The sequence below is a fragment of the Caloenas nicobarica genome, chromosome 4 (assembly GCF_036013445.1).
Source record: "Caloenas nicobarica isolate bCalNic1 chromosome 4, bCalNic1.hap1, whole genome shotgun sequence".
NCBI lineage: Eukaryota > Metazoa > Chordata > Aves > Columbiformes > Columbidae > Caloenas > Caloenas nicobarica.
Genome location: NC_088248.1, coordinates 55,170,016 through 55,189,569, shown reverse-complemented (window position 1 = coordinate 55,189,569; position 19,554 = coordinate 55,170,016). Strand labels below are relative to the sequence as shown.

General features: G+C 38.0%; 1 protein-coding gene across 4 annotated transcripts in view; it reads left to right on the top strand.

The window, feature by feature from the left end:
- FAM114A1 (family with sequence similarity 114 member A1) overlaps nt 1–19,554 on the top strand; it is a 40,456-nt gene that overhangs the window by 19,040 nt on the left and 1,862 nt on the right. For 2 of the 4 annotated variants that reach the window (XM_065633463.1, XM_065633461.1), the window contains exons 8-14: nt 1,431–1,554; nt 5,713–5,798; nt 6,902–7,069; nt 8,249–8,388; nt 9,667–9,739; nt 12,432–12,485; nt 14,038–17,109. In XM_065633463.1, coding sequence (XP_065489535.1) covers nt 1,431–1,554; nt 5,713–5,798; nt 6,902–7,069; nt 8,249–8,388; nt 9,667–9,739; nt 12,432–12,485; nt 14,038–14,139 — 747 coding nt within the window. In that variant the 3' untranslated portion in view covers nt 14,140–17,109. Of the gene's footprint in view, nt 1–1,430; nt 1,555–5,712; nt 5,799–6,901; nt 7,070–8,248; nt 8,389–9,666; nt 9,740–12,431; nt 12,486–14,037; nt 17,110–19,554 lie in introns of those variants that run through there. The other 2 variants (XR_010606099.1, XM_065633462.1) reach the window with 2 other exon arrangements.

The following is a 19,554-nucleotide window of genomic DNA, read 5'->3' as shown; positions in this document are numbered from 1 at the left end:
AAAATTATAAATTCAAAACCCACAGGTAAGGTTCAAGGGCCTGCTTTTGGAAAACAAACAAACAAACCCCCACAAAACAGGAAAGAGAGAAACAAAAAACAAGTTCAGGTTAATTGCATGTGTCAACACTATTTTTCTTTTACAGTGAAATACCCCAGGGTAAGTAAGACATGTGCAGGTCTTTACCGTGAGGTTTTTGATGTGCTTCATGTTATGTCCATGAAAACCCCTTGTTCATAGTCCTACTCATTCCAACAGGATTGAATGCAACTGTGTGGGTCAACAAGTCCAATTCCCTGATAAATATTCCAATTACTATACACACTCACACACAAAATTCTCGAAGTCCTGTAAGCTTGAGACCTCTACTAACAGCCCAAAAGCCAAAAGAGGAGCGCGAGAGAGACTGAAGGCATTGCTAATGTCCTATGTGCTTCTAATAGCAGGGATTTTGTAATATTTTTAAGATTTTATTTTAAAAGTTTCGATTACAAAAAGTTCCAACTTAATCCTATGAAGTGGACAACGCTACCGAGAGGGACTGCAAAGCCCTAGGTAGCCCTTCACAACCTGACTTGGGTCTCACAACTTTATCTTTCATTTAACCTTGAGCTTAGGAGCTGGACACATCAATGAAGAAACTAAGAAAATAACAGTCTTTCTCCATCTCTCACTGGGCCAGTCTGCACATCTGTCGAGCAAGCTTGAAAAAAAAAAACTTGAAACAAACCTAAAAGTAAAATGGCTTTTCTCTTGGCTTCAATAGGCAGAGTGTGGTCACGGGATTAACACCATAAACTGCAGTGCAAACAGTGATTTAAAGAATCTGTTTCCATTCCTCTCAGGCTTGCCACCGTATTAGATATGGTTTTAGGGATATGGTTTACTGCCAGAGTTAGGTGATGGTTGGACTTCATGATCCTGAGGGTCTCTTCCAACCAAAATGATTCTATGACTTGCAGATCCCTGAGACGTGCATAGACCTGTCAGTACGTTCTTTGGAACAGGTGGACTGTCAGTAATTTTGGTTGCGTTTTGAAGAAAGGGAAACAGGCATCTTTTTCCAGCTCTTCCTGTGAGTGCTCAGACTAACCATGAATTTTGCCTGTGCTCTTTTTGCCTGCTGTCTTCATCCAAGCAATCCCAAAATGCTTTTTACAGTTTGTAATTAAACCATAGATTTATAATTCAAAGCTAATGTTCTGGGAGAAGGTAGCAACCTGATGATCTTGCAAGGTTGGTGTCATTTTTGTGATACTCAACAAATTTTGTTGATGAAAACTAAAAATGTGTCTACATTGGAAGGTTAGAAACAAGATTTGAGCATAATGGAAGTTTCCATTTCTTAGCTTATTTTGGTGTCATGCTCTAAATTAGCATTTAAGAAATGCTGTTTTGTTTAGGAATGCTTACTGTCCATTCTTTTACAGATTCAGTCATATTTAGCAACGCTTGATGGAGAGCAGTTGGAGACTGTGAAAAATGATTTAATTGCTATAAAAGAGATTTTTGTTCCAAAGGAATCAGATTATGAAGCAGTGCAGCCACAGAAAGGTAATCAGAAAAACAGAGTCTTAGCCATATGAATAATTGTTACTTCTGTATATAGTACTCTTAAAAATTGCAATCCAAATAATAATTTCTGACATCCTAATAGTTTTCATAAGGTAGTCACTAAAATTAATATTCTAAAAGTTCTGGAAGCTGATCAATGCTTATTTTTGATTTTTTTTTTGTAATTGAAGTGTGAGATATAGAAAATACAATGTAAGGAAGTACTATATTGTTGTATCATCAGCGAAAGCAAAACAAAAATTAAAGGGAAAATAATAAAGTTTTGGATAACTGAGGTTTTCTTACAGAATCTGTTTATGAAATTGTGTAACCTGAAAGTTTTGCAGTGTTTAGCAATGCTTTTCTGTTTAGCAACTTCATCCTCACTTTGCACCCTCCCTTGCTAGATAGGGAAAAGATTAGAGTGTAGTAAGGAGACTTAAGAACTTTGAACTTCTTGAAGGAAAGTCACTTTGAAACATAGCGGCAAAGCTGCTTCCCAGGTGTTGCTTGGCAAGAGGTGGCATGTGGAGCGTGAGGAAGAAGCTGAAGCAGCAGAAGCGTGCTGCAACCCTGACGTGGTGCACAGCATTGAACAGAACGGGACCAGCGTCACAGCCCACAGATCAGCTCACAGAAGTTACAATGAAGCAGGTGGATGCTTTGGTTAGGGGCAAAACAGGTCAGGAATTTTGGCATTTCCCGTAACAGGCTGGGAGCAGAAGAGTGAGAAGTTAGCATAAAGCCACTGTACTTCATGTCTCCAGGCCTGTGAGATCCACACCAAATATCTTCTAGCTAATAGAAACAGTCCCCTTGACCTGACCGAAGACTGGCTTGTGCCATCGAACACCATGTTGTTGTGTTTCAGAAACATAAAAAGGTATTTCTTCCACATCCTCTTGCTCTTCTCAGAGGTGTTTTGCCCATAAAACCTACATTTTGCAAGATGGTGAGGTATGATTTCTTTATCCTTCAGAAAAGTTGGAAGTCTGTTAACATCCACATGTCCCAACTGGAAAGTATTTTCTGCTCAGACTGCTCTTTCTAGCAGTGATGTCTCTCACAGAGAGCTTATTGTTTCTTCTCGGGGTGGAGGGACAGTGAGTGTTTAGTGTTAAGTCGTACTATGGTAGAGTTTTGTGCTGGGTTTTTTTTCCCTTGTTACTCTTTAAACCTCACATTCTTCTGTAGGGTTGTGCGAAATAGAAGTCAAGAAAGCGTACTATCTGCTTAAGAGCAAAGATTCATGAGCTGTCTGTTACTCCTTAATGTCTGTGGGAAATAGTTCCTCGCTTTGAAACCAGCCCCCAGGAAAAGCTCCGTGTCTCACACAAAGTGACGTTTTCTCTGGTGGTCAGAAGTTCTGTTTTTTCAGCGAAGCACATCTTTTAGGGTCTAGGTTTGAGCTGGTTTTTCATTCGTTTTTTAAACTGAACTCATTTCCTGGAAATGACTTGTTGGGACCTTAAGCATATTTCTGTGGCGTAATTGATGTTTATGCTAAGAAAGTGGTCTGTGTTTAACGTTACCAAAAATAAACATCATTTGGCATCCAGCATAGATAAAAGATAGTAAAGTTTAACTGGGTTGGCTGATCGGGATTAAATGCAGCTCATGTCTTGCTATGAAGAAAACGCTTCATTCCAGTTAGTGTTCTTAGCTCAAGCTAGTTAATAGAATTACGATCCTGTTAAGCACATTAATAGGTTTTACACTTATAAAATCAAGTCAGTAAGCCATATGCTTTTTAATAGCGTATTCTGCATACAGAATTACTTATTTTTACTTAAGATAGCTAATCTAGCAAGAAGTAGCAGTCTGTGTTAAATTCTATGGAGGAATTTTGAATTTTAATCCTGCTTGCTAAACAGTTTGAAACAACAACTAACTTGCCTTGAGTAGGGTTCTGATTTATGCTTCCTAGCTCAATAAAACTTGTGGGGTTTTTTTCCTTTATGTAAGGAAGCCATCCCCTACAAAGTCAGAGATTAACTAATGGTGTTTGAAAGTGTTAAATCTTATCTAGCCACTAAGCAGTATTTGAAAATAAGTTAATTACCACTTATTGCTAATTTGTTACTACTTTCTCATCATCAGTCATGTTATTTATATGGTGTCATTTGTCAGTGCTATATATATGTTCAGCAAAAGAAAAAGTCGCTGGAAGGAAAACCAGTACTTTGCATTCAAGTGTTTGAAAAGAGTGGCCATTTGTTTTCTATAAACTCTCAGGATCCCTTCTTATCCTGGACTCTCGGGATCTGATTTAGACATGTTAGTGCTTCTTTTAGTTTCTACCATAAACGCTTTCAGTCCTACACAAGGAGAAATTACTGCGGTGATCTTTGGAGGACCATTTTGGGAAAGGATTGTGGGTAGACTTTCTTCTTGGCAACTTTTAAACTGGAATTGTGGGGGGTTTTGTGTCTTTGCTCAACAGTCAGATAGGTGCAAAATCAGTCTGAAAAGAAAGAAATTTTCTGACACAAGTAGGAGAAAGCCAAATGCCTACCCTTCTCTTCGTTTCCTCTCACTTTGATTGTGCAACACTTTCATGTACTTTTCACTGCAGCTTCTTTTCCTTTCAGTTGTTTATGAAATGAGAGGAGAATACCTGAAAACATAGCTTTACCTAAGTTTTGAAAGCCATTAACACCAAAACTTTCGTGTGTGAGGTTCAGGGAGACAGTAACCAAAGTGACCATTGAATTGATTATGCCAATTATCAACAATTTTGGTGACTTTGCATTGATCCAGTGAACTACTTATCAGTTTTCAGCATGCTGCAGTTTATAAAACAATTTGGCATTGTTTTAAGGACAAGTGAATTCAGTGTATCCAAGAGGTGCTGGACTGCAAAACCTGAAAATGCTATTGCCAAAATTTACTGGTAAGGGCAGCAATGAGATTAAATCTGTGCATCTCTTTGGCCTGCCAGAATACATTCCTCTTGACCTGCTCGCCTGCTGTTAAGAGGAAAGCTCAGTCTCTTGGTCACTGCAGGTGAAGAGTTCTTCATGCTGAATACTAATTTATTTTACAGCACCAAAGACAGGCACTCTCTTTACAAGCAAAGGAGAGATGTCCTTTGTGCTGAGAGAGTATAATCTGAGTGTCAGATTCCACCACCTTTCCACATGTTGCAAGGTATGGTGGACTGTAAACAGTTCCACCAAAATCCGCAGACTCGTTGGAGAGTAATGGCCCTCTGCTTTTAAGCCCAGCACTGAAGATTTGCATAAAAGTGGAAAAAATGGCCATACCTAATAAATGAACAAAAAAATGGGAATACAGAAAGACATGAAATTCATTTTTGAAGTAGCTGGACTTCTATCAGGCTTAGTATGGGGACTTGGACCTTTTAGTGTCAATAGATTTTGTATATTCCACCACGAAATGCTAATGAAGATTCCAAACTCAGTCAGTGCAGATGAACAGAATCAAGCAAAATACCAACTTTTAGGAACTTAGAGCATGTTAGAATATGGCAACTGTAAGTATTCAAAAGAATATATATAATAAAGGCGAAGTTCAAATACAAGTGATATTTGTCTTTGCTCATAAATCTTGTGAAATAAAAGTGCAGATTCTTTAGGGTTCATTACTCCAAAGCAGAACAGAAGACGTTCTTCATTTAAGCAAAGCTCAATCTTAAAATAGGAAGAAAACACACCTCTCAGCTGTGGTTTGCAGACAGAGCGATAGAGAACATGTTTTTCAGTGTGTTTCCTCTGAAGCTTATTTGTGTCTGGCCCTGCTGCAATTTTTATTCCTTGGTTTGAGAGGATAGATTAGTATCTCTTCTTTGGTTATTTTGTGGGTCATGTATTTTTGTTAGATAACTAGGGATCATGCAGCTTCTTCCCCTCTTCCCTGTTTCTGAGAAACTTAGTGGAATTTAGAATGGGGTGGAAAGAGTGGTCAAAGTGTCAAGCTAGTGTATGTGGCTGTACGGGTCTCTCTGGTGCTTGTTCTCTTTATTTGAGCATATACATGCACACACCCACACACCCCTTTCTTGTGTCACTGTTGCTGCTTTTCAGGTGTGAGAGTGCCTGGGGAAACTGTTTGAGTGGATGTATTTGGATGTATTTGATCATGTAAAATATTATAGTGATAGCACCCTAACAAAAATTGTCTTGTTTTTTCTTGCAGCAGATATGGGTGAGGAGTTTGTCAGCATGCTCACTGAACTGCTATTTGAATTGCACGTTGCTGCTACTCCTGACAAACTTAACAAGGTCAGCACCTGGGAGTGAGCTGCCCCTGTTTCCTGGGCAAAGAGGGAGAGTTTTGTTCTGAAATCTGACACAGCGCAGTACCCAGCTGAGTTCAGAAAGCGCGGTACAGCAGGGTGGGGCTGCAGGGGTGAATACAGAAAAGCTTTCATAGAAGAAGTGAGATTAGTGAGGCGATGTAGTGGCAATGATAAGCTAGCACAATGGGCCGTGTTAGAAAGCATTGAACCAGAGATGTTGTAGCAGAGCAGAGCTCATGAGCACAGCCGGTTTGGTCTTACACTCTGGGAGCAAAGGTCAGGTTCGGGATTCTTTTTCTTGCTCATCGTGTTTATTCCTCTGAGGCACTTCTTCAGACCTTCTTAGCTAGAAGCATCATCTCGCTTCAATCATCTAAAAGTTAGATGGCTAGAAGCTGGTCACATCGCTAGTCACATTGTACTGTCAGGCCCCTTTAAAGTGATTTGCCTACTGCTCTTAGGCTCAGATGAATATTCCTCTAGATACATAGACAGACTATGGATAACTAGCATAGGCTTAGGGCTTAACATATTCTTATTTGACTTCATGTTAAAAAAGAGACATCATAAATTTCCTACTAACTACAACAGTAGTCTGAAGTTGTATAAAATTCCAAGGCTTTTCCACTTTGATCTACTTTCATGCCTAGGAAGGCAGCTGATGGTACAGTGATTTTCTATTTATTTTTCCTTTGAGAATTTAGTACCACTTTCTTAGCTGTCCATTTTTTTTTCTCTTTTTATACCACCTTCTTATTTTTTATTTGGAAAAATGATTTCTGTGTAAATTCCTTTGAAATATACCTCATAAAGCTGAAATATTAGTAACTTTGGTATTAATGTCCACTCTATGTGTTGGCTAGGAATATCAGACCTGTAGAGGAATTATCCCTGGTTGATCCATCTTTAAGTAGCCAGAAATGCTTCTCCCTACAGTTTCGTAAATGTACACTTAACTAAATGCCACACAGAGGCTTGATATGTTTAAACTTTTGAATGTAAAAATTAATTGTTATTTAATGTTCAGGAACATCATCTGATATTCCCTATTTGAACTGAACTTTGGGGTTGTTCTTTGTTTGGCAGGCTAGGAAAAAAGCTCATGACTGGCTTGAAGAAGCAAGTTCTTCCCCCTCTGTAGACATAGAAGGGAAGCTAAAAGAAAAATCTGGAGAACCTGGTGAAGAAAACACTGAACAACAAGATAAAATTGACAGTGATAAACCAGAAGTAAATAAAAACAAAACTGTGGAGGTAAAATAGCTTTTGGAAGATAAATTTCATTAAGCAAATTGTTACACTTTGTTAGATAAGATTACTTATTTATCTTTGTGTGTTGGTTTTATATGTTGTCCTTATTTTATAAACTCATGGAAGTATTAAGAAATATCAGGGTAGCAGGTCCTCTGCCTATCACATTGTTTTTATTTTTTTGTCTATGGTTTTGTGTGTGTGCATGTGTGTACACAACATACAGTGAGCTGAAGGATTCGGTGGTGTAATGTTGATAGCACATTGGAAGTCATATGTCAGCATTCCTGGGCATCTTTCTGCCAGTGACAATACATGGAAAAAATTCTCTAACTTCATTTAAGCTCTTAAACAGTTTAAATCACAAACAGACAAATCAGAAATATTATTTAGGCAACTCACAAGTGTTCATTCTCTTTATGAAAGATAGTACTTAAGGCCTGTTGTCAATTTAGACAACCCCTCTTGTTGATAAGGTTAATTATGATTGAATATTTTACGCCAAGTTACAGCAATATTAAATGTGCTTGGTATCTTTGTCAAGATTTTTTGAATGAATTCTAGTAAAGAAATTATCTGTCACGTTTTCTTACCAAAAAAAGGTACAAAGAAGGGAACAGACTTGGGCTGTATAATACAGATTTTTATGCGATTGCAGATTTCAAGCTGGTGTCATCTGGTAAAAGCTGTAGTACCATAGTGCTAGGTAGAATTTTTAATCATTGCTGACAAAAGCCACTTTTAAATTGGGAGTATTACTGATTTCTACTCTGGGGATCCATCTGAGGGATGACTCGATACTTTTGGCTTTATATCAAAGTAATTATGACTTATTCTAGAGCTAAGGGATCTTTGTATTTGTTAGGACTAGGTTTAAAAGTGCTATGTTAAAAATCTGAAAGACTGACCTAGTTCCCATCTAAATAAATGCTAGACTTGTTCTTACTAATTTTTCAGGATGAGTATAAGGTCTCTATTTTATCATCTGTGGATATTCCATTTTCCGGTATTGTTTGTGAGGATGGTATTATGGCTGATATTACTTCACTATGTATGTGCTGGTATTTCCAGTTGGAGTGGGGAGGGCTCCTACTTTTCGAATTCTTTTATATGTATATATCTATATGCATATTGATCAGTGTTGTTATTATTGATAATAGCATTCCTTGTTTTTAATTTAAGGAAATCTACATGCTGTCCATTGAAAGTCTGGCTGAGGTGACTGCTCGTTGTATCGAACAGCTCCATAAAGTGGCAGAATTAATTCTACATGGGCAAGAAGTAGAAAAAACAGCTCAAGATCAAGCAAAAGTACTGACAAAGTGAGTATTATGTATGTCATATATGAACATTTGACATTTTCTTAAAACTTGTGAAGTTCTGTTAAGCTTTTGGCACTTGGAGGCACAGTAAGTTCATGGATCAACAAACAGCATGGGCTTTAGGGGTCCTGGTGCTACATTTTCTCAGGTAGGCAAGTTACGTAGGCTACCTGTCATTTTCTGACATGGCTGATGTGTATGTTTACAAAAACATGACCTATTCGGGGGCTAAAAGTTGTTTCTGCTCCAGCAAGTGAATGTACACGCTATAATAATTTGGGTTGCATTTCCTGTTCCCTCTGCAAAAGATACTGTGCCAACACATACAGAATTTGCTTTTAGCGTGCATAATGCAGTCTTATTGTCTGCCAATAGTTTCATTATCTAGTGTTCATCTGCCAAAAAATATGCAAAAATCAATCTGTTAATTCTAAACAATAAGACCATATTTATCAGCAACTTTGTAGTAAACCACAACGAAACAAATATAAATTCAATAAGCCAGTTTATCTAGTGGGACTCAAAATTCATATCTCAAGCTCTCCATGGTAATCGATTCTACTGATTTCAGTGGGTTTTGATGTTAAGACATTGCGAGCACTTGAGTCTTAAGTAAGAAAAGTATTTAAGCAAGCGTTTATCTTTAAGAATGCTAGTAGCACTAGCAAAATCCGTAGGAACACTTCAGTCTAAAATGATCAAGTATTTTTCAGAATTAGAGCTAAGGTATGGTGCACCTTGCAGGATGAGGTTCTGTATGATGCACTTGTGAAAGTTTAGCAAAACAGTGAAAGATCTAGGAACAGAACTAGATCTCCTTGTTCTCTTGAATTTTAACCACAAGGGTACTTCCTCTTTTAGTACAGAGTAGATGTTTTATTGCTTAGATAGGAAACTTCTCACTGTTCTCATTAAGGTTTGATTTATTTCCAACAGTATTTCTAGGAGTCGTGTTGTTGCAATCATCAGAAAAACAATAGTTAAACTAGAAGTTTAGAATTTTAAAAATTGAAATATTGCTGTATCAAGTAAGACTAGTGTTTGAACCAATATGACATCATTTTGCTGCTGTAGTCATCATTTTTCAGTGGATGAATATAAAAATCATATCATGACCAAAATCTACCTTAAAATATTTTAATAATTACGAGAAGTAAAATTGCCTCAAGAATAATGTTGGCTTCTAAGATGGAGTTTGTGCCTGAAACAGTCATAGGATTTTTATCCATTGACAGGACAAGGATGAATTTTTATATTTGTCTCTTTTTTTCAAACCAGTTTAACAAGCGCCATGTGCAATGAAGTTTCATCTTTATCAAAGAAGTTTTCGGATTCTTTAACGGCAGCTGGGGTAAGATAACAGCATTTTCTATCGCATTTGGGCTTTTTTTAACATAGTTCACTTCTTAAAACAGAAATTGTTACCCGAGTCCTGTGGCTTTACATGAGGTACCAGCAAAGAGGGCGCTTCTTTCATCAGATCAAGAACACAGGGCATTTTTACAGCAGATTCCCTGTTGCAGAGAAACTTTATGAGCCTTGATAGACTGCAGCATGTCCCCTTGCCTTCTAAAATCTCTCTTTCTAGACACCATTTCCCATTTTTCATGATCACCACTCAGCACTTCTTATTTGCTCCTACTGAAAGGGCCCCCCATTTGAAGTCTCACTACTTGGTGACATTTTCCTCTCCTACTCAGCCTTTTGAATGCATTTGTGTAAAAGTCATTAACAGGTAACACTTCCAGTACCTTAATGGTTTCAAGAGCTGTCTTTGTAGCCTTTGCTAAGTCTCCTGGCCTAGGATCACTGTGTTTGCAAAAGGTTTAAGAATTAGAAAATCTGTTTGGTCATCCATCTTAAAAAAAAATCACTCATATCTCAAGATGCTCCATTTAGAAACATCCATTTATCTGTGAACATCTTTGCTAGAAATAGTATCCTGCCTTTCAAGATGTTTCAAAAATGACTGACATCTGAGCATTCTAGCAGGATCCAGAGGCAAAAAATGTGTTGTTGCTGAAATTGTTCTGTAAATGTCAGAGAAGATCCAACTCTGGCTCTCCTGATTACTCCAGGAGAGGATGAATGTACATCAAAGGAAATTTCCCCAGTTCTCCCATGAGCTCTTCCAGCCTGTCTCTGAACGAGTTTTTTTCAGAGTTATTTGTAGAGAACATAATTTATTGGGTTGCTTTTATTCTGAATAATTTACATTCCTTCCCATTACTCTGGGAGAAACTGCTTGTTTTGCATTTTGGAACTGTATTTTGTCATATGTTTGTGTGACACTTGAAAAAAATACATGCACAGACACATAAAAATAAATTGCACATTAAATATTAATTTGGGCCAGCTCAGAAAATTGGAAACTAAAACTTTCATAAGCCTTGCACTAGGTTTTGTCCTTAGCAGCTCTGTACTCCATTTTTAGGACCAGATTGTTTTTGTGGACATTTGTGTGGATGTGTAAGAAATTAACCACAAAGACACTAGAGGAGAGTTTTAGTAGGGCAGTCTGGTGATTTTTAGGTGCTGCCCCATCCGTGTAAGGTTTTGGAGGAAGATGTGGGCCTTCTGCTCACCACAACCAGCAGGAAGGCCAGGAGCACCCAGCACACAGGACTGTAGAAAATCTGCTTCTTCCTGCATGTCCCAGCGGTTCGACTTCCTCCTTAACCTGCCAGCAGCACCAGCTTTCACTAACACATTCCAGTATCCTGCAAAGTCCCTAATCTTGGGGGAAACTGGGAAATGGCTTAAACCAGAAAATTCTTTTGCTTCAAACATAGTGCCATCCCTATATTTACACCTGTATAATTCAGACATTAGTTGTAGTGCCAGCTGTGCACCTAGTCTGTAATACTGGTGGTGTTTCTAAGAGTGAGCAGTAATGCAGAAGTAAGAAATAACAGCTTTGCTTGCTACACAAGATTTCTTTCAAACTTTAACTTATTGATTCATACAATCAATAGTATTTCATTGATACGGCTCTCTGTTTCAGGAGTTTATTGACAATCAGCTAAACAGTACACTCTGTAATGGATTTTCTAGTAACTGACAGTAAAATTGCTCTTCTTTTCTCTAATCATCTTCCCTTTTTTCTGCCATCTTTCTCTGAACTAAAATTAAGGAGTTTCACATTTTTTTAAGTGTGTAATATGAAAGCTACAAGATTGTAAGTGGACATCCCTCAGTTAAAGTAATCAAGACTGTGTCTCCTTCATTCTAATAAGGTCCACTGTCTGGTATTGGAAGAAAGCAATTCTTGATGGAGGTTACTATCCTTCTGAAAAAACACAATGCAAAGAGCAGTTAGAAATAAAAAAGGAAAGAACTGTTGCCATTTTAAAAAGCAGAAGAGCTGACGATTCTTGGTTTTCTAGGGATTTCATTTCTGTAGCTTCTAGTAATGTCACTGTTCATTGTACCCATTTTTATTCCTATCTGGTGGCTCAGAAAAATGCTACGTGTACTGAGCTATATTTACTGGGCAGCCTGCATTGCCCAGCTCAATGTATACTGCCTCCAGTTTGGGGATCTGTGCTTCACATGCTTTTCCTTCTGTAAGGGAACTAATCTAGGCCTTTCATTTCCACCTAACTGCAGATTTTTGTGAAACTTCTAAGAACTTCATTATCTTTCTGCCCTGTATTTCTCCTTCTTGTTTCCTTGAATCAGCAAGGGGTTAACAAATTTTAGGGGAGATGAAAAGGGCACTGACAGACAAATGGACAGACAATATCATCACATGAATCTCATATCCATGGGAAAACAGGCATTTTGAAACATGACTTAATGAGGAAGTAAGACTTTGGGCCTGTCGTAGTTCATTGTACTCAGCGATAGAAATCTGTAAGTTCTACTGAAGTGTGTATGAAATATAGACACAGTTATCAGGAATACCATGATAAACAGTTCGAATAAGAATCAAGGTGAAGCAAGACCTTTATAGAATTCATAAACCCACTTCTCAGATATCAGTATATTTCTGTTAAAAGTATTTCTTGTCCTGGCATTTATTTCTATTTTCTGGTTTACAGAGCAGTATGAAGGCAGAGGCTCTTAACCCCCTCGTCGACAGTGTGCTATTAGAGGTAAGCTTTCGCTTTTTTCACGTTAGGAAATATTCTAGTAAAATTATTTTGAAGTGAAACAGTCACCTTTATGTCTGAAGAAAAAACTATATAAAAAGTAATTATAATATTATTCTGGCTGTTCAGTGCCAGATCATAAACATCTCACTTTTTGTGTTCAACTTCTCCCACAAATACTGTAGTAGTAATATCACATTTATTGAGAATTCTTAAGAATTGTATGACTGAAGTGAAACTGGCCAACTCTTAAATTCTGCAGCTGTATTGGTCAGAGCACAGCAGACAATTTGCAGTGTGCAGTTTAGCTCTTTTTAACCTATCCACAGCTTGCTTGGGGTGAGTCTATTCTTACTGTTCTGTTACCTACTTCAAATCTTGCAAAGTATTTTTTATTCATAGATAGTTTCAGACTATGCTTTTCTTTAAAATTCGAATTGCAGGTATGCTGTAGTGTTTTTCCATCCACAGGCATTTAGATTTCTGCAAAGATTCACAGTCTAGTAGCAGGCTTGATCAGTGCATAGATAATTGTGTCAGACCACCAAAATGGTCATGGCTGATTTATTAGACACCTTGATCTATGAGTGGCTTCTTCTATTAGACACCATGATCTACTTTTCTTCAAGAAAGTACAGTGAGTAAAATGTGCCTCAGTTTTACTGAGGAGAGGGAGGTCAAGAGGGAGTAATATGCTTGTAAATTACTAAAATGTGTACTATCTGCAGGGTGAATTCTTTGAACTCTGCTAATTAGATCATGCTTCTCTCTAAATGCAAATAAACATATAGTAGTGACTGCAAATTGTCATTCTGTATCCAATAGTTGTGGTCCCTTAAAAATGGGGAAAAGATTGTTTTACAATAAGCAACGTTGCACTGAATTAACAATACCTTTAAGGAAAATCATGGGAAGTTGAATAGAGCTGTAGTAAAGATTACTATCCAGTACCTTTTGTTACTGGGTAAATTTGCTGATTTATCTTTCTGTGCTCCAGGAATTGCAAAATCTGGGAATGTCCAGAATTGTGGAATATGATGTTTTGTACCTCTTAAATCCCATATTTGTATACAAATATATATTAGTACAGCCTGGGTTCATGGAGCATTTCAAGCCGCTGTACCGTTTAGTATTAGAAACTTCAAAAATAGTACTATGCGTTAAAACCATTACAGTAATTCAAATTGTTAATTTCAGTGACACTTCTTCCACCTACAGCAAATTCAAAATTAGTTCTGCTGATGGAGAGACTACCTGCTTTTTATTTTAAAATCTACTTCTGAACGCTGTGGCATTTTATTTAGCTCACGTTACAAACAAAGCTTTCCTAGAGGTCAGACTGAGGATAAATGAGATTTTTACATAGTGATTCAGGCTATGCTCATTAGCTGTAAACTGTTGTAATTTATCATTTTTGTTATCTACAGATTCTAAAATCTTGTGTGAATACATATGCTAATATAGCATGATGCAGATGTTTATTTAAAATTACAATGTAATTCCTTAAATACACGGCAGCTGTACTGATGAACCACTTGTTTTCTCTCCCCATTAGGGTTGCAACAGCATGACTTATATTCAGGATGCTTTCCAGCTATTGCTTCCAGTTCTGCAAATTTCACATATCCAGACCAGTTGTTTGAAAGCGCAAGAGTGACAATTTGCCAGCAGTTGTCACCACGGGGCTTAAGAGAAACCACAGACCTTTAGTGACCACAGTCTTTAGTGAATGCAGACAGAAGAGATGGTACGAGAGATGTCCGGCCACGTACAGGCCTTTGAAGACACTAAATGCGGTTTTGCACATACAATATTGAACAACATTTTAAAACTCTTTCAGACTTTTAGACTTAGAAGTAGCTAGTAAAGTGAGTCATTTATTTTCCATTAGCGTATATCCTTTGCATTAATTTAAACTGAAGTTTGTTGATATTAGCATTGACTTCAATACGGGTTCTAAATGTTGACCCTTTCAGTTGTAGACAATAAATGAAACAAATTAGAATGTAAAGATTTTTAAAACATTTCCATCCTGTCAGTTAAAAATATGTATTTCAAAAGTTGGTTTCAGAATTTAATTTTAGCCAACATGAAAAAATTACGGTTCTGCTTGTTAACTATTATTTACAGTATCAAGAATAACATCATTGTAATCTGTACCACTTACATAACAGTTTGTGTTGAAAGAGTTGTACGGTAAAAGGCATTAACTTTACTAAGTTACAATTATGGAGGATATGCATACAGAATTATACTGAAATGAAATTTTCTGAGCCAGTTAAAAGTACAGGTACAGCTCTATGTTTGCTGACGCATAATTTTATATTCATTTATGTCTATTTCTTAATTCCAATGGCTGAACAACACTGCAAGCCAAAGTAATCTTTTTAATATGCAAGGAATAGAAAATTGCCCTTTTGTTTGGCAATTGAAACACCCCCAAAAATAATCTCCTCTCAGATGTGTTACCAGGTTGGAACTTCAGGGTTTAACTTGGGCTTTGAACATTATGTAACTTTTTATCAGCTGGAGTTACTGACATAGACAATTCAGAAGTACAGTTTTGGGGCAAAGAAAGGAAGTTGTGAAAAGAAGTCGATGAGAGAATTGCAGTGGGTGGGGAGGTCCCATGTCAGAGCAATCCCCTCTTCACTGAGGCAGTAGCTAGACAGGGTATAACTGAGCAGCAGGAATGATGTTTCTTAATAACACCAGCAACCATGATACTTTATCCATATCCTTAGCTTAAAGTCCTGAGCTGTGAACCTCAGAATTTGGTTAGGCTCGTTTACCTTGTAGACAGGAGGAACCTTAAATCTTTAAGTAGCCTGTTCTTCTGGATTTTCATTGTTTATTAGGTTTCTTTCAGCTGTTTTGTTTTTTTTTTCCTCTTGATACACTCAATAATTATATTTAAATGCTTTTCAATTGTAGTTAACATCTGAATATGTTTAAGCATAGAAGCATAGTTCATACATGGTAAAACTAATGAAAAAGAGCATGAGGAAAGTTCGTCGGAAGTGAGAAACCATGTACTTGCTTTGCACATGGTAACTTTTGTGAGTCCAAATCAGAGAGGACAGAAAGGTCTGTTTGTGCATTACACTATTGTGGTCCCTGTACTGCTGTCACATGCATTGTGACTTTTCCATCTTTTGTTATTTAGAGATGAAATTTTCACTATCCCTGAAATAAGATTTCTTACGCAAGATCTGTTTTCTGCCACCCTGTAATTTAACAGATTTGAGATATCTTTCTGGGTAGGTAGAAGGGCTGCAGTCTTCAAATCCACTTGCACAGAATGTAAAAAAATTTTACAGCAGTATGAACAAAAATAAGAAAGCCCCTTGGCAGCTGAAAAGGCAAACAAAGCTCGGCGGTCACTGGTGTTTATGCCATATTGACCAGCTGACATTAGTACAGCATGGGAGAAAGAGGGACACAGGAAAATGCAACTGGTTGGCAGACTCACTAGGCCAGGTAGGATACAGCCCCCACCAACTGACAGCTCCACCTGGCATTGCTTTAATCCTGAAGGCGTCTTTTCAAAAGTGAATTACGAAATAGCTTTTAGTTGATACAAAACACTGCATCGCACCCAGTGCTTCTCTGCCTCCTGCGCCTCGGGAGAGCAGACGTACAAACGTACTGGTCTCTAGTGGTCGTCTCTGGCCGCAGGAAAGACACATGTTGGTAGCTGCCCAGGGGCCGTTCCTGTGTGCGCTCTGTGACCCAGCAGAACGAGTCCTCAGTGCGGGTTACTGAGGACTATGTACTCGCTCCATACACTGCATCGTACACTGCAAGCAGAATTATAATACCTGGTTAAAAGCTTGTTTATTTTTCAAACAGAGACTGTCAAGAAAAGTCTAAGAAAAGTCTAGTGCTTACACCTATCAATCATTACATCCTGGATTTATTTTTACATTAATGTCATCATTATTTTTCATCAAGAAGCCTTTCTGTCCGTGCTGGAGTAGAGCTCTGCATCAGGTATCTGTAACCGTGGTATTACTGCCAAATGAGTCATAGAACACAGCAATAGCTGTTTCATATTGTTCCTATGCTGAGTTAATGTTTTCAGACATAAATGAATTTAGTTACCTTTTTCATATGGAATTTTTTTTCTCTGAAATGCAGTGCAGAATATGTAGTGTTACACCTGTCAGAAAAATGTGGTGACTCATAGTGGTGCCTTTTATCAGAGGCTGAACAATATAGTAGTAGAAGCCTCAGGGGATAATGTTTGAAATCGTTGAGGGGCATTCTTAAGACAAAAGTTGCTTGTCTGAGATACTCCTTACTAGAGGTTTTACTGTCTTGCTTAAATTATGTATGAATTGAATAAAGTACCCTAAAGTAAAAGAAGCTATAAAAATAACATGTGGACTTACGGTATTTACATCCATACAACGTGGGAAAGGAAATGGGGCAGAACGTGAGCATAGGGATACGCCATCTGATCTCAGATGCAATCATCTTGTTCTAGGAAAACTGAATATTATATCTTTAAATCAATTTTAGGTAAAATTTCAGTAGAAAAGTATTCTGTGGATGTAACCAGGATGTTTTGTTTACAGTGGTTTGTATTTTTCCTTCAGTCAAATAAATCATTTGAGATACTGAACTGAGACAGTGTACCAAAAAAGAAAGTTTTGAAGACTTACATGATGGGAAGATGTACTCAGTGAAGTCTTTCACTTTCTGATTTTGTGATTTGCCTTTGGAATGATGACTGTGATTTTATTGAGAGTCTGACAAAACCAGACATTGCCTTAAACTTTTAAGGGAGACTGTTCCTTCCTTCATCAGCATCTTTTTCCAGGTCAGTACACTGAGTGTGCCTTGGCACTTGTCAGAATACTTGGGTTTAAGTCCTTATTTTAAAAATAACCTAGATTGTGAAAATTACCTTTTCTCTTGAGCAGATCTGCTTTTTATGGCATTCCATGAACTTCTGAGAATGCCTTTTTATGCAGAGACAAAAGAGGCAGGCGTTTGCACTCACTAAATTGAGAAATTTAGCAGGATGAAACTTAAAGCAATGTCTGCAGACCTACAACCTTGCAGATGATCCACTGTTACAGTCATCACTGAAGGATGAGCTAGAAGGAAAGTATTGTATATTAAAGGTATTTCCTGCTTTTTTTCCCCCTTTTTTTTTCTTAGGCAAACCAAGCTGTAAGTTGTTTGCTGCTTTTTAGGGTATAGTCTAGTCATGTGTAAACATCTTTTCCCCATGATTTGCTCCTACACTCCAGCATCCATTGCTTGAGACAGCTGAACAAAAGAACTGTCTCTTCCACTTTTTTCATGCTGCTTAGATCATCCAGTGAAGCCGTTAATATCTTCCTCTAAAAGTTGCCTCAATCGTATAACACAAAATTACAAGTACTACAATTTGTGAGGCTTTTAAATGATGTTTCCAGTGTCACCCACCAGTCAGGATTCATAGCAACTTTAATAAGTCTGAAATGCCACAGTATTTTGGGTGACAAATACGTATTTTTTCTGATTTACATAAGTGGTTTTTATTATACGAGCAGTCACCCAGGTCATAGGATTATCTTTGAGACATTCCACTTCTATTTCAAATGACAGGCCTGTCCTTTCTGTTAGTCTCAAAAGAATATAAAGAGTGGAAAACGACGTTCCCGAGTTCTTTTTAAAGCCATCTCGGAGCAAGGTTTAACGTGACACCATCAGCCAGTCTGACCTACTTGGAAATTCTTACAGTCTGACTGGAAACCCCTCTGGACTTTAAACCCTTTTTTATGTCTCAGGTCAACCTTTGTTGCTGAGAATATGAGGACATAACCAGCTGCTTTTAGAGTGTGACCTGTACATTTTCCATGCTCTGATTCATCATTCATAATATTGAAAATGGTGTGCAGCTTTAGAATTAAAACATTGAAAATAAAACGTCAAAAATTGAGCTGCATGAAAAAAAGATGAGAGAGGGAAAATTATTTTCAAAGGGAAAAAAAGGATGTGCTTTCTGGAAATGGGGACAGTTTTCAAGGTTGGATTAGAGAAAAAACTCTCTAAAAGAAGTTTTCAGCATTGCTCAGAGTAAACAAGAGATGACATCTGATTAGTTGCAGCAGAACTGCAATAACGGTACTTCTGAGGTAAAATGAAAATCTGCATTAACTTGGAGGAAGTAAGTCAAAGATAAGAACATTCAAAGAGGAAGAGCTCAAAGGAAAGAAGACAGCTAATTTGATCACTCCAGATCTGCAGTGCTCATTCTCCCTTTCTTGCCTGCACCCCAGAAGTGCCTGAGCACGGAGCTGCCAAGAACAACTTCTTAGTCTCCTCACTTTGATCTCCTGGTCACAGACCTTCGAGGAGCTGCCCTAACAGACCCAGAGCACTCACTATTCATCCTGCCTTGCAAACATTTTACCCAAGGAGTGAAGTAATATTTCTTATGCAATGCCACAATAATGTGCAAAAGGAGTGTAAAAACACTGCAGCAAGGACTAATCATAATTCTTAGTGAATTATTTTTGAAGAGGAAGGCGTGAAGATGTCACTCAAACAAACGTGTGGTTTTTCTCTCCTGCGCTGCAAGGTTGAGGCTGAAAGGCGTTCAACAAAAGCTGCCAGTTCAGGAGTCTGACTGACAGTGTCACCCAAATGAAAGCTGGAGCACTGGGTAATTCAAACAACTTTTGAACACCTTCAGAAGCCTCTCAACCCATTTACTAGACTTGTAAAAATGCAGTCCTGCTCTTCCAGCCCCTGCTTACCTCAGGCACTGTGCCAGCATCTTATGTGATGCTGGTATTTGGGGTGCTCTGTGCCCTTCCTCCAGTTCCCTCACGAGCTCAGCCTTCCCCACCAGTTTTGTTCATCCCACTCTCCTCCACCTTCGTGTCTCAGGTTCTTCCCCCCTGCCCATCATGGTGTTCTTGAGGGGCTGCACCAGGACAGACTTTATAAGAGCCTTTTGGGCTTACTTGTTCTCGATGTTTTTAAAGGTGACTTGGAAAATGGAACCTTCTAGGGTAGTAAAACAAAACACTTGCAGAGCTGTGGCATAACTGTGGGCAGTAAAATAATAAGC